General features: G+C 36.1%; 1 protein-coding gene across 1 annotated transcript in view; it reads left to right on the top strand.

Annotated features, from left to right (window-relative positions):
• Nucleotides 1–14193, top strand: part of LOC140156506 (tumor protein 63-like) — a 91832-nt gene extending 77639 nt beyond the window's left edge. The window contains exons 11-16 of the mRNA XM_072179449.1: nucleotides 2948–3077; nucleotides 3704–3991; nucleotides 4653–4854; nucleotides 5062–5182; nucleotides 6518–6611; nucleotides 8003–14193. Of these exons, the coding sequence (XP_072035550.1) occupies nucleotides 2948–3077; nucleotides 3704–3991; nucleotides 4653–4854; nucleotides 5062–5182; nucleotides 6518–6611; nucleotides 8003–8320 (1153 nt within the window). The 3' untranslated portion in view covers nucleotides 8321–14193. The remainder of the gene's footprint in view (nucleotides 1–2947; nucleotides 3078–3703; nucleotides 3992–4652; nucleotides 4855–5061; nucleotides 5183–6517; nucleotides 6612–8002) is intronic.
• Nucleotides 14194–15208: the final 1015 nt, after the last annotated feature.

Below are 15208 nucleotides of genomic sequence, written 5' to 3'. Positions count from 1 at the left end.
GAAAAAAGAAAAAAATATACAAGCAACTGATCTTGATTTATAGGGTCAAACTATCATATCAGATTGATAGCGTGTTTCTACAAACGTCTCAGCAAAAGCTGCAGTTTCTTGGCTTTTCCACTGCTACGTGTTCAACTCAAGAAACGTGCATAGTAGAAACACGCTGTTAGGTCTTTATAGAATGATGTGACTATTTATGTCATTTGTTTATATCAGTGGTGTCCTCTGTTGTTTCATGGCAGGTAAGAAGAAGTACATTCACACAATACAAAATCTTGATTGTAGTATACTTGGAAAACAAATATTATCAGTCTTGCAAAACCTACGTCAAATGTCAAAGCTGTTGCTGATAGGTTAACAGCAAGGCAGAAATGCTCTTGCCCATATACCCAAATGTGTATTTTGCCTACTGCCAGTTTTGATTGTATGTAAATCAATAGAGGGTGCTCCTGATATAAACAGATATTGCCTCATCCTTAAGCTTAGATTCTTCTACAATTTGAGCTATTTTAAGCTCAGGATGTTATTTATTTCAATCTATTCAAATAATGTATGACTGGATATTTCTGTATGTACCATATGTGTTAGTGTTTTGTGGTCATGTCAACATGAAAACCAATAAAAAAATGGAGAAAAAATGCGCTTGATAATGAAAAAACAACAACTTGTGTTTGATTGTGTTCTTTATAAGCAGTGGGTTTGTCATGAGCAGGTAATATAATGACAACACAGATATGGTACCCTTGCCCCTTGGTCACATCCATAATGTGTTGTTTATATGGAGGTCATTTCATAGTCAAAATGGGACTCTTATTTGTTTCCAGGGGATATTTTTACAACATGATGGTTTATGTCACCGGCCTAACATTCTGCATGTTGAGATCATTTGTGAATTGTGTGTGTGTGTATGTCTGCAGATAAGTACAGGTTCATATGAGTGGCATGTTTCAAAAATCATTTTAGTGCTAGAGTGTATGCATAATTTTGTTCATTTGGTTTGGATTTTAATGCAGGTAGCTCAAAATCTGTTTTTTTTTACACTACCCACTTCCCATCCATTTATTAGCAAGTGTAAACTGGTTAGATGTGGTGAGCAATATAATCTCATTCACATACCAGATGCGTCACACCACCCATGAAGAAATTTGTATACGCTACTGAGTAACATACAAGCAATGGTGCATGGTGGTGTGTTGTTCATTGGTAGTGTGATGTGGCATCTAGATTTCTGTGCACTGTAATACCATATGCCACACCACCCATAAAGAAACCAAGATTTTTCTACACACTACGGAGTATGATACGAACAGGACCGCATGGTGGTGTGACCCAGTGAGACTGTTGCAAAGTCAAAATACCACCTGAGCTGCTGGATTTGTCCCTATGTTTATTTACATGGGGATGATGTGGCCCTTTAGTTTTAGTAACCATTAACCCTAACTGAACCCATGGTTTTATGGCTATCAGAAGAGAAAGAAGAAATGAAAAAGAGATGATGAACAAAGAAGTCACTTGGTACCCCCAGGATTCGAACCTCGGACCCTCGCATGCCAGGCAGAAGATCGCCGACCTGTAGCCACACAGGTTACGCTGGCCCAGCCAGTGATTCACTGGGTATAATTATATGACTTACGCTGATTGTGTCATCGCATGAGATGGAATGCATGCATGCACAGTGGTTTTAATAGTGAGATTTAGTGAGATCTGCTTCAGTTAGGGTCAATTTACTACTAGTTGGCTAATGGTTATGATGTCATATAGAATCACTAAAGTAAAAACACTTCCTCTGACTGCACTTTGTGACCGCTGTTGCAGATGGATGGGCATTTGGGGATCTAATTGAATATCAAAAATCTTTTTCAAAGCACAAAATGCAAATCCTTGGCAGAGTCATTGCAGTTTTCCTACCCTCAAATACATATGTGCAAAACTTATATAAAATGAACCTATACAATATACCAACAGAATTTAATGCTGGCCATCAACATAAAAAGTCCCCCAAGATCTGAGATATTTTCTCAAAATATCAAGAGCTATCTCAAGAACCACCAAACCAATACCAGGCTTGTTTGTATAAATTCTAATGCATTTTTCATGCTAATTCCAAATATGGTTATGAAAATGTACGATTCTAAAATTTTTGAAGAAAATATGAAACTTGTCATCTGCAGTGTACATGCGTGTGCAGAGGGTTTATCTAAAAAAAGATAATAAAAGCACTTACGCAATCTATAAGCATGCAAGTTTTCCCTGTACCTTTTTTTTTGAATATTTCCTTTTAGATTTAAGTGGATGGTTTTTCTTTTTTGCATTAGAGGTTCAAATTATTATTAGCATAATATTAATGCAACACATACAATGGGAAGGAAAGGGTTGTGCTAGGTGTGATGCATAATATGGGTGTCAAACAGTGTTTAATGTGGCGTTAACAATTTAGAAAAGATTTAACTTTGAAAACCGGCAAAGAAAAACAAATTTCTCTTCAACTCTGAAAACCAGCGAAGAAAAACAAACTTCTTTACAAATGTGAATAGGTATATCCTCAAACAAATGATGCCCCTCTAATAAACACCCCAGTGTTTTTGACAATTTTAATTAAATACCCCCCCCCCCCAACTTCCCCTGAAGCAAACAATTTCCATGCTCTCTTATAAAGCTGACTGTCCACACACGATCGGTAATGGCATTGGTATTTGTGAAAATTACATAGTAAACCCGGAAGTGAACTGGAAGTCATTGATCCTAAGTTTGTCATTTCAGCATGATTTTGGTTTCGACAAAGTAGTTTTTTTCATCTGAGCAAGTTACTAAACCTGCTACTGCTAGGCCATATACGATTAGCAGGAAGCCAGGATCACTGTAAATCTTCTGGCTACCAAAATCTGGTAATTCTGAATTGTTTCAATAGGATAATGTTATGGATATGTTTTATTCTTGTTGTTGACAGGCCGCCTCAACTAGTAGAATTTCCACGATTGACGTCAATACCAACGCAGCCAGTGATAAATCCAGCAGATTTACAGATGCCCAATCACCATGCTTATGTAAATTACAACCAACATCATCCTCAGCAGCAGGTAAGAGGGTAAAGGATTTGAAATGGTGTAGAATGACTAGGTTCACACAGATCTAGTGGAAAAGTTGGGGAATTTTAAACATTGGCCAAACTCAAAAGAATTTCAATATTGGTGTGAAATAACACTGCAGGGTAAAAAAAATTTGATTATAGGCATGGATAAAGGTGAAAAGTTGTGGAATCTTTTTTCACAAATTTCTAAATTTCTCACTCACACCTGCGAAGTACAAAGCACTCCATACACCAGTCTCCATTAGAATTTTCATACATGCTGCAGACTACTGTTGAGGGAGGGAGGAGGATTGTGTAACTAACTGCTCCTGTTCACCATGTCTTGTTGAGTCCAGGACCAAGTCTGTTTATGCACATGGTGACAGGGTAGTTTCGATCTAAGCTCCAAAAGCGTGGAACGATACAGATGCAAATCAAAACCAGTACATTTACTTGAAATTTCCTGAAAGCACATCTTTTTTTCAGGAGGCATATCAGCTCCACTGCCATTGAGCTTGTTTTGTAATTTTGACACTTTATATAGATTGCTTGCTTGCTTGCTTGCTTGCTTGATTGATTGATTGATTGATTGATTGATGATTGATTGATTGATTGATTGATTGATTGATTTGACAGGTACACCTGCAAGGCATGGTTAACAACCCAGAGCAGCAACAGCAGCCAATGCCACCCCACTCAGCGCCACCATTAAACCACATACCTTCCATGCCAAGCTTCCCAACCTTCCAGTTCTCCCAGCATCCTAGCCACAGTGGAGCAGACACAGGAGCTGCTGCTGGTCATGACATCTTTCTGCAGTCGATGGCAAGGGATATGGCCGACAGTGGGTCAACAACAACTCCTATGGAGATTAATAATGTACAGGCAACTAGCAGTCAGGGTTTCAACATAATCTCATCCGAGGTAGGAAAAACAATATGTATAGAATAGATGAAGAGTTATGCAAAAAGAGATGTACGTCATTTTCAAACTTTTTGGGATAAGGTTCACCAACATGTGCCCTATTCTGGTTTTAAATTGACATTTTTTAAATATTTTCCTTATGTGGCTAGTTATATTACATCTCAAATGATAGTTCAATGGCAAACCAAGGTCGGTAAGACATTCACGCTTGTAAAAAATGTTTCTGGTGCATGGTCTAAATATGCATCTTTGCACCAATGAATCTATGTCTGCTTTAAGTGCGCCAAAATTCAAAATAATTAACAGATGTAAGTGGCATTTTGACTGCAAATTGTTGTTTTGTTTACCAGTTGCTGGTGTCAACAACATACCGAATGTGCCTTGACTGCGTTGGACATACGTGCAGAGTTGCGCCGCGTCACATGACTACAATATTTCGCATTTGCGCATTTCTGACTCGCTGTCTTCACCAAGAGTTGAAAAGAGTGAAATAAATCAAACAAAAATACAAGTAAATTTTAGTAAGTTGTATTTTATCAGTTACAAGTGAAAGAATACATCTTAGTGTTGATAAATATTAAGAAATCTCAAATTCGGGTGTGGACGAATGTGTCTCCCCTTATTCTGGCCTTAATCTTATCTTATAATTTTCACTTTGCAGGAAATATCATCTAGTCATCAGTTACAGAATCAAAATATCAGCCCAACGCGTAGTCCCCCCAACCAAACATCTCCACATCACCAGCATGAGATGGGTTCTCCTCATCATCATGAGATACAGCAGCAGCAGCAACACACTACCCAGCAAGTCAGAATCCAGCATGCAGTCAGGTCAACCCATCATATGATAGAAGTATTGCAGGGTATGTAGTTTTGTTCACTTATTATTTCAATTTGACAGGAAAAAGGGGAGTTTAAAAACTGTTTAAGAGGAATGAGGAATAACCATTTGTATTGTTCATGAAGTATTTAGTGTATATGTTTTCACTTACTCAAATATCCAAGATGGCTGCCATGTGTTTTTGTTGTGGGCCAGGAGTGAGATTTGTTTGTTGTTGTTAATACCGTAGAATTCCATCCGCATTCTGCAAGCATGCCTCTACTAAAGGCAGCCCAACTGGTCTGCAAGCATGCCTCTAAAGGCAGCCCAACTGGTCTGCAAGCATGCTCTAAAGGCAGCCCAACTGGTCTGCAAGCATGCCTCTAAAGGCAGCCCAACTGGTCTGCAAGCATGCCTCTAAAGGCAGCCCAACTGGTCTGCAAGCATGCCTCTAAAGGCAGCCCAACTGGTCTGCAAGCATGCCTCTAAAGGCAGCCCAACTGGTCTGCAAGCATGCCTCTAAAGGCAGCCCAACTGGTCTGCAAGCATGCCTCTAAAGGCAGCCCAACTGGTCTGCAAGCATGCCTCAAAGGCAGCCCAACTGGTCTGCAAGCATGCCTCTAAAGGCAGCCCAACTGGTCTGCAAGCATGCCTCTAAAGGCAGCCCAACTGGTCTGCAAGCATGCCTCTAAAGGCAGCCCAACTGGTCTGCAAGCATGCCTCTAAAGGCAGCCCAACTGGTCTGCAAGCATGCCTCTAAAGGCAGCCCAACTGGTCTGCAAGCATGCCTCTAAAGGCAGCCCAACTGGTCTGCAAGCATGCCTCTAAAGGCAGCCCAACTGGTCTGCAAGCATGCCTCTAAAGGCAGCCCAACTGGTCTGCAAGCATGCCTCTAAAGGCAGCCCAATTGGTCTGCAAGCATGCCTCTAAAGGCAGCCCAACTGGTCTGCAAGCATGCCTCTAAAGGCAGCCCAACTGGTCTGCAAGCATGCCTCTAAAGGCAGCCCAACTGGTCTGCAAGCATGCCTCTAAAGGCAGCCCAACTGGTCTGCAAGCATGCCTCTAAAGGCAGCCCAACTGGTCTGCAAGCATGCCTCTAAAGGCAGCCCAACTGGTCTGCAAGCATGCCTCTAAAGGCAGCCCAACTGGTCTGCAAGCATGCCTCTAAAGGCAGCCCAACTGGTCGCTAACTTACCTCAAAATAATGTCAAATCAGTTTGGGCTTGTAACTTTTGAGTTAGGCATGTATCTTTTCAGAATCGCCATCCCGGCTGGCTGGTAACTTTCTAACACTGTATTCTGTTATCATACCATGTAAAGTGCATATTTATTTGTTTATTTATTTGAACGGACGCTTTTGAATCAGCAGCACACGCCTAAATTGGCGGTGCGTTCATATAAAAGACAAAAAATACATTTAAAACAACAACAACAATAACTCATAGGAAACAATAAAAATATAAAATAATGTACAATGTATAAAAGATACACAACCCACTCACGCACACCCCCACGCTCTCATCCCTCTCACCCTTACTCTCCCAAACCCATATCACACATATATACCCTCACAGACATGCACACAAAATCAAACTTATGTAGGCCATTGTACATTGGGTTGTATATCTAAACTTTGAATGCATTGCTGATCAGTGGCAGTACCGGTATTAAATAAAATGATTTCTATTTATTTTCTTATGATATAGTTGGTTGGCTAGACTTGGTGTAGGACAGTACACAGACGCATTCCAGCGTAAAGGCATCGGTAACACTGACCAGCTAGATGAGATCCAGTTAGAGGTAAGACACTATTCATTTACACTAAGCGTTTGATATAAGCCCTATTGCACCCCAAAATTTGCCTGTTGTGGTACAACTTTCACAATGGGGTGCAAAATTGCGATACATTGTACTGACTTTACGTGTGGATTGTCTGGGGCTGCACTTCAAGTTGCTCTACATTAGATGAAATTACACCACAACTTTACAATTGAGTGCAAAAGTGCACCCAAAGCAAAAAAACAAATAATTAGAAGACTGTTCACATCATATTTGATCAGATTTTGTTGTCAAATGTGATGCAAATAAAGCTATTAACTTTCTCCACGCTGGTGTCGACGGCAGACAATAAGTTTCAAATTTTTTTTATTCAAAAATTGCAGAATTGTATGTTTTCATGACCATATTTGGAATCAGCATTTAAAAAATGCATTAAAATGAGTACAAACAAGCCTAGTATAATTGCTACAGTGGTTCTTGAGATAGCTCTTGTTATTTTGAGAAATATCTCAAAATTTACACTTGTTTATACATTGAAAACCTATAGTTTTCAGCACAATACTTCAGCTGTCTGCCAATTTGGCGCAGTTTATGGTGTATACGGAAGTGGGGTTCTGATTGGCTTATTGAATGATGTTATCATCACATTGGCACCTCATTCGCTAGTCAAACTGCGTAGTATTGCGTGACCTAGTTCTTTTTATGTGATAATCAGACGGACACTGCTGAACTAATTTGCTGAATAGTATAGAACTACATAATGTATGCATAGCCTTTCTTGCAGATTCGGTTGTTTGACAAAGAAATTGTCTAATTTGTACTTTACTTTATTTATTTATTTATTACACTTTATTTATTTATTTATTTATTACACTTTATTTATTTATTTATTTATTACACTTTATTTATTTATTTATTACATTTATTTATACTATTATCTGTCTACTAACAGACAAATTACAACACATTGGTATATGGGGCACTGTAATCTATTATGCGTATGTTGCAAATTCAAGGTCGGAATCAACTTTTTTGTGGATATCAATTGAAAATTACCCTAAAAAGGGGATGCTAAAATCGCAACATGTCCCTTTAAACTTAAGAAACAAAATTAAGAGAACAAAAATTTACATTTACAAAATTTTAGAAAGAAAATACAGAGATGATTTTAAAAATATCAGTGTCATGTTTTGTATAGCGGCAGGGATGCAAGTTTTCTGTTAATTTCCTGATTTCATAAAATGTAATTTTTTGCAGGAAATGCATCATTATTGATTAGGGAAACAATTGTAAAAAAACCCTAATTTTGGATGATTTTCAGGAATTCATTGGCCATAGTGCTTACGTGTCAAATAGCTTTGTATTGCAAACAACACATTTATACAAATAATTGGATTGGATTTTTTTTGCAGGATTTTAACGATATGCAAATTCCATCGGAAGCGAGACAAAGAATCTGGAAGGCTATCTTGGAATTGCGAAATCCTAGTTCACAGTTAAACAGCACACCAAGCTTGCTGAAGAATAGCAGCAACGCATCCACGCTGAGTGTGCGTAGTCAGTGCTCCTATTCAGGACAGCCGGCGCCGCTATATCATGCCACTAGATTCACACTAAAACAGACTCTATCATTCAAAGTGAAACATGAAACAGAAGAACAGCCTGGTGGTAGCAATGGTCCTTTACAAGGCGGCAGTGAGATGAATGGTTGTTTGCCAGGAATGGAATGAAAACTATAGGAATGGACTTTGAGGACAGAAATAACTGACTACACAGCTTGTGGATTTGGACAAGTGATGCACAAAATGACCTTTGAACTTTGACCAGGTCATGGAAGACAGTATGCATGTAAAGAGCTGTAAGTTACAGGGTCGTGAACAGACTGGATTTTCTCCTATGTATGATAGTGTACGATAATAGCACACAATACTGAGACCAGTCTCAAGTAGGTGTGTTACTACAACAAGGTACAGATTAATCATGACCTTTTTTGACCTGTGACCTTTACTTTGATTTCTGAACAAATAAAACATAACTGTTTTTTTCTACAACAAATTTGGTAAGCTTAAAGATCTTGGTTTATTGACTGTACAGTATAGCTCAAAGCACAGACAAGTTGACTAGCTGACATGCTGTGGATGGGTGACCAAGTTTATTGACAACACTTTTTTTCCAAACCACAGTGCATACACACTCACTATTATGTTTCATATGTGGCACTCTACCTTTGGGTCAAAAGTCAGTGACTTCAATAGTGTATATAGATGTGAACTTTGTTGCTTTGTGATGATTTAGTGTATAATACCCAGCACAAAGGCATCAATAGTTTGAAGCACACACTTGGTATATCATGTTGAACTTTAGGCTCTAGATATTGTGTCAATATGGCGGATAATAGTGACAAAAGACAAAAAGGTGCTTTTTAAATCATGAATATGACAAAAAAATGAAGTATTTTGTATATTAGATATAAAATCTATAGTTTGTTCATTACCAGTTTGGAGCAAAACCTCGCTCTCTAGCAATATATTATAAACAGTGTTTTTATCGGAGGTTTTGTACCAAATACGTAATGCTCATTCTTTAGAATGAATAAATAAAGTATGATGACAAATTATAGAAATGATGTTACATACACATACCAATATCATGTGGTGATACGTTTACGCAACTTTTCAACGGTTTAGTTTTGTTTTCAAAGGAAAATGTTATTTCAGAAAACAAAATAAATTCTAGTACTTGGTGAAGTCATAAATAAGGGAAATTGTGATTGTTTTTGTGACAAAACTCAGCAGTGGCTGTGATGTTTTCTCTTTGTTCCAAGATTTTTTCAAATTCATCAAGAATGGTTCAAATATTTAGACCAAACTCTAAAAGCAAATTATGAGTGTACGAAAATTGAAGTATCAACCTTTATTTGTAATCAGAAACTGCATTGCATTGAAATCATCCTAAAATTCAAATATTTGTCTGAGATTACACAAAGTCTCTTAGCCTCTCCTAAATTGATTTAATCATTGGCCCAAAATATTGTCAACATTTGGTATTTATGATGTAGTTAGTACTCATTCCTCTTGATATAATTAATATTAAATTTCAACCTTTAGGTATTGTTAAAACAAAGACCATCAATTGTATTATTGTGTAAAGCAGGCCATTTTGTGAGATATGTTTTGAACCCTGGTGTAAAAACAAGAAATGGTTTAAATGTAAAAATGACAAATAAAACAATTTTTATTGCATACATTTGTATGATCTCATATCTAGAGTGCAAATTGGGATAATTATGACAGAAAGTCATGAACTTTGCACTCTAAAATGTGAGTTCACATAACTCATTAACAAGTTCATCAACCTGAATTTCAAAAGGTTGACATTAATGAAGATGCAACATTGATTCTTATTGACGATTAATGTCAGCCCTTGGTAATTCAGGAGTAATTGCTAGTTGGTGTAATGATAACAGCCATTTTTGTATAAAATTGATGTCCTTATGTAAAATAAAAACCTACAATGCTGTGGCTTTTAATTCTCTTAAGCTTCCCCCGTATTATAAGATTATCTGAAGGCAACAATTAGCCTGTATTAGTCAAGTGGTATCTTATAGGCCTATATTTGGTGGTAAGTCAGTGGTATGTTGTAAAACGCTTGACCTCTTTGCTTCAAAATGGATGGCCCATTTTTATTTCAATCTTAAATTTGAAGATGTCTTAATGTGAAACTTTTTGATAATAATCGTAAGAGAGTAAAATTTGTGCCCTTTTAAAAAAGCAGTTGATAGGATTTTTTCATAAGATGTGGCCGGCAGTGTTATGTGTTTATGGAAGCCCTGTATTAGAGATATAGCCCTGTGTATTTGATATGAAAACAAAAGCTTATGTTACCTTTAAATGTTACCCCAATGGCCCTTTATATAACTTCAGGGATTATTTACTGATATTATCAGAGCTATGTGAATAAGTCTTTAAATTTTCATCTACAGCCCTCTGCTTCTAGAATTACAGCAAAAAAGTTGAGTTAGCATACACTTATGAACTTATAAATATATAACATAAACTGAAATATTCAAAATTATTTTTAAAACTTGCAAGATTTAGCAAAGCTGACACAATATCACACCTAAAATCACCTTGCCGGTCCTTCAGCAATTGCTGATATAATATCATTGGTGGTGTGTAAAAGAAGCAGGCAGAAAACAGGTTACACTGATTTTTATCAGCCACTGAAGTACTGTCATGATATTGATATAGTCACCTGATATTTTTTGCAACCAACTAATTCCCACTTCAAGTGCAATGTTGATGCTGAAAGTCTGTGACAGTGATTTTACCCTTTAGTAGAATTAGGATAAATGTGACTAGCTTTTATGCATAATATGTTGCAAAAAAAAAGCAGATTTCTACATTTGGTTAAAATCCCCTTTCAAAACTTTCAATCTTTTTTCTTCAGTGTTGTTTTTCAAATTTTACTTGAATTATATGTTCCATTTAAAATACTTTCATTAACTGTAAACTGAGTTTCATTCTTTTAGCAAATCCCTTTATTGAAATTTTATTCCACTCTGTATGAATAAATTCTATAGCTTAAAATTTGTATATGTCCAATTATGAATATGATTATAAAAGAAAATTTTATGTACAAAACAATGTACATATTGTCCATATAAATGTATAGTCCTGTATTGTTATGACCCAGAGAGAATATCATGCAATGTAACTTTTAAAGAAATGGAGCTCAGACAAACTGGCATTATAATAAAGGAGAGAAAAATCAGAACCGTTCGGATTCGAACCAGCGTGCACTGACGATTACATGTCAATCAGCTCACCACCACACGCCACAACAGCTCATGGCGGATCTACTGGCGAATTGAACATGTAAAAGGCCGCCCTCTCTAATTATAAAAAATAACTTTTAGTAGAATTAAATGGGAAAATCCCAGAGGGAGACCACTTTATTTTACTCTTAGCAAAGAGACGTACACTATTCAAAGAAATTAAAGGATCAGCATTAGCATTATGAGTGTCCTTTCATTCAGTAATGTTTAGGCAATTAGAATACTTGGACTGATGTCTTATGACACTGTAAAACACTTTGGTCAGTACCTACAGAACAAAAAGAAAGAAGGTCAAATCAAGATTGTCAGATTCTGATCCTTTAAATTTTTTGAGTAATGAAGTTAACATGGTTCATGTCCAGATCAAGGATTATGCACCTTTTTTCATACTTTCTTTAAAATGATAATATCACCTTTAGTTATTTATAAAGCTCACTTAGTTGCAAACATGTGGTATAAATAGCTGTGCTTTTCCTTTAGTTTCAAGCTCTAATGACAGGCAGTAAAAAGCTGCGGTATGAGCATGACGCACCATCTGAGCAAATTTGAAACAAAAGTGAGCTAGTCAAGCCAAATTTGAACTTGCAGACTTTGTTTAAAAAACATGTGTTAAAAGTCATAGCATCACAAATTGACTTTTGCGTGGATTTTTGGCTTTTCTAGAAAGCAGCTGTTGCCATGACGATCACTGGTTTCTAAAATGAACATGTAGTTTTCTGAATACTTTCTCTGCTTTTATTATCAATTTTCAAGTTGTATTTTTATAACAAATGGAAGAGCTTGTTTATATCCAGAAACTGATCCATAAAATTACATTATTAGAGAAGAAATATAATTATTTTGTAATAATAATGATACTCACTGCCATTAGGTTGCTAACCAAAGTTGCTCAAGCCCAAAATGAGTCGCTTTTTGGGAAAATCTTTTTTGTTTTTTCTTTGTCAAAAGCTTTGTACATTATGTCAAAATCATTGACTAATTTATTTTTTTAGGTCAATTCATTTAATGCACATTCGTGTTGTTACGGAAGGAACATGAATGGGTTTGGGTGTTTTCAACATTTTGATTATTTTCAACAAGTAAATTGCAGTATCGAACTAAATCTAATTTGGTAAAGGTTTTTAATATATTTTTCCCGTTAAATGAACAATTTTTAAAAAAGGGGGCAAAAAGATTTTCCTACAAGTAGAGCCTCATCTGTGGGATCCATGATGCAAAGTTGGCGAAGTGAAATTAACTTATGATCAATAAAATATTATATTGTGGTATTTTTAGTTTCAAAAACAATAGATAGCTTTTCCATTTTGCTTTTAAGTACTTCAGATGTTGTGCATTATGATCCAGCTGACTGGCACCAAGGTACCTGCATTTTTATCTCCACTTATGACTATTCAAAACTATGTACTGTTGATTTTAGCAGTATAATTTGTTTGTGTGCAAATTTTACAGTTTTGAATAATTTTGCAGTTTTAATTGTGGTATCAATGATCTATCTGCTGTAGAAGTGATGTAAGGCTACCATAGCAATAGATGAATACAATTTTTGAATAGATTGCCCTGTACTACAACATCCACGCGGTACCTATGCATTGAACCATAGATGTGAAATAAATGCTAATCACTCACACCTGTAAGATTAGTATCTTTGAAAAGATCGGTATTGTATGCAATCTATGATTGCATACATACACAGGTGATAAGTGCAACCTGCTTGTAGTGCGGGCGATATATACAAAAATTTGTTTTCATCTATTGCTATTGGTCAAAGTATTCTGGAATTAACTGTGAAAATTGCACATAACATTTTCCCTATTCAATACATCACCTCCTATGTGTTTGTGGCCCCTAAACATGTTTAAAACAAAACTGCTTCCAGTTACATAAGGGGTTTTGCTTTAAACATGTTCAGGGGCCAATGACACATAGGTTTTTCCTGCCAAGGACAACATTTTGCTGTTGATAACAGGTACCTTGTTTTAAGAGGTGCAAGAGTATAGCTTCCTTGGATTATAAAGAGCACTCTTTGATGACTCCCTATCCCTTGATTATAAAAGCACTTTGATGACTCTGTATCCTTTTGATAGTATTTTGGGTTATGCTAAACAGCTACTTTAAAAGCACTAAACATTTCTACAGCACTCCCACTTATTTTTTTTACAAAAATCCTTGATGAATTCCCCTGACTTAAAAAGCAGAGTAGAAATGCATTGGCTAAATTTTTTATAAATATACTGTTTGGAGCCAGAATATCAACATTCAAGTGTTTTTGAAGTATAATTGTAACTCATTGTGAATGCCAAGTTTGTCCAAGTATATATAAAGTTCTGAACTTTAAAAAAATGTCCTAATTTTGTGTGTCAGCCCTTTGTAATTGTGATATTCTCTTGTTGTAAATAACACTCACTCCAAGTGAGTGTTATGAGTGATCAGCAAATACACACAATTTGCAGCTTTCATGTAAGGCTAAAAAAATTATGTCTCAAAGCTGCCGCGGGCGTTCGTGTTTCTTAGCGTGTCCATGTCAGCTGAAAATTCATTTCTTATTTCCCTTTTTTTTATAGTTTTTTGCCGTAAAATCATGAAATTCAGAGACAAATTTGGAAAAAAAGTTGATTTGATACTCGCATTGTTTAGGTATAAAACAATTGATATTTGTATTTAAATTGTGTAAATCAACAACAATTTTATGCTGTGTACTTTTGAACACTCAAAAATGACACCTTAATTCAAAAGTTTTTAAAAAATCTTCAAAAAACAAAACAAAAACCCTCCGCATTTGTTTTTGAAACTACCATGGGCTTTGAGACATAACTTTTTTTTTGTTTAGCCAAACCAGAGACATGCTGTGAATTGAGTTGTCATCTGTCAAATGAATGTGTCCATTTGACGGTTTGACACAGCTACACCTCCATTTTGGTAGCGATGTTGGTGCTTTCACTTGACTTTGCACACACCCCTGTATACACTCTGTGGATAAGTTTCATGTGTGGGGTTCTGCAAATGGTAAAATATGCATCTACTTTACTACCCAAACTCCAGGTGAAACAGAAAGTGTACTGAACAATTTTTGTTTGTGTAAACTAGTTGCTGGAAGGAATTGTTAACATGTGGCATTCACTTTTACTTATTAATATCTCATATGAAAATATCTCTGATATGATTTTGAAAAGAACAGCAACAATTGGTTTGTTAAATCACTCAGCACATTAAGGGCTCAGATAGCGACATTTGCACAGTATTTTTGTGGGACATAATCAAATAATATCAAATGATTTTGATTTTTTGAAATATAATACAAATTTTATGGCAAGTATTAAAATTATTAAAATTTTAAGGATATTACTTGTATTCAAAATGTTTGATGTGCTCTCAGGTCCCGTAAAAAATATATGTGAAAATGTCGCTATCCGAGCCCTTAATAGAGGCGAAAAATGAGAAGAGTGTTTTTCATCAAATGTCGTCAGTGAAATTAGTGTGAGTTTTATTGGATGCTGCTACAAAAAAGAACTAGTGTACACATGCTTGCATTTAAAGATATCACACAGATGTCTGAAGGGCTATGTTGATGCAGTAACATCACTGTCTGTATGTGACTAAAATTAAAGCACTTTTATTATATAAGTATGTGTTATAATGTAAAACTCAAATTAAAATATACCAAATTACAGTAAAGAAAAGTAAGAATCCCTGTGTTGAATGATGAAAATCAGATATACAGTAAGCCAAAGAATTAAGGTACCAGTTATGTTTACCCTGTATATCCTAAATAAAGAAAAATATG

This window comes from Amphiura filiformis, chromosome 7 (assembly GCF_039555335.1).
Source record: "Amphiura filiformis chromosome 7, Afil_fr2py, whole genome shotgun sequence".
NCBI classification, from domain to species: Eukaryota; Metazoa; Echinodermata; class Ophiuroidea; order Amphilepidida; family Amphiuridae; genus Amphiura; species Amphiura filiformis.
The sequence above is the reverse complement of the archived record's forward strand: the minus strand, read 5'-3'. Positions and strand labels throughout refer to the sequence as shown.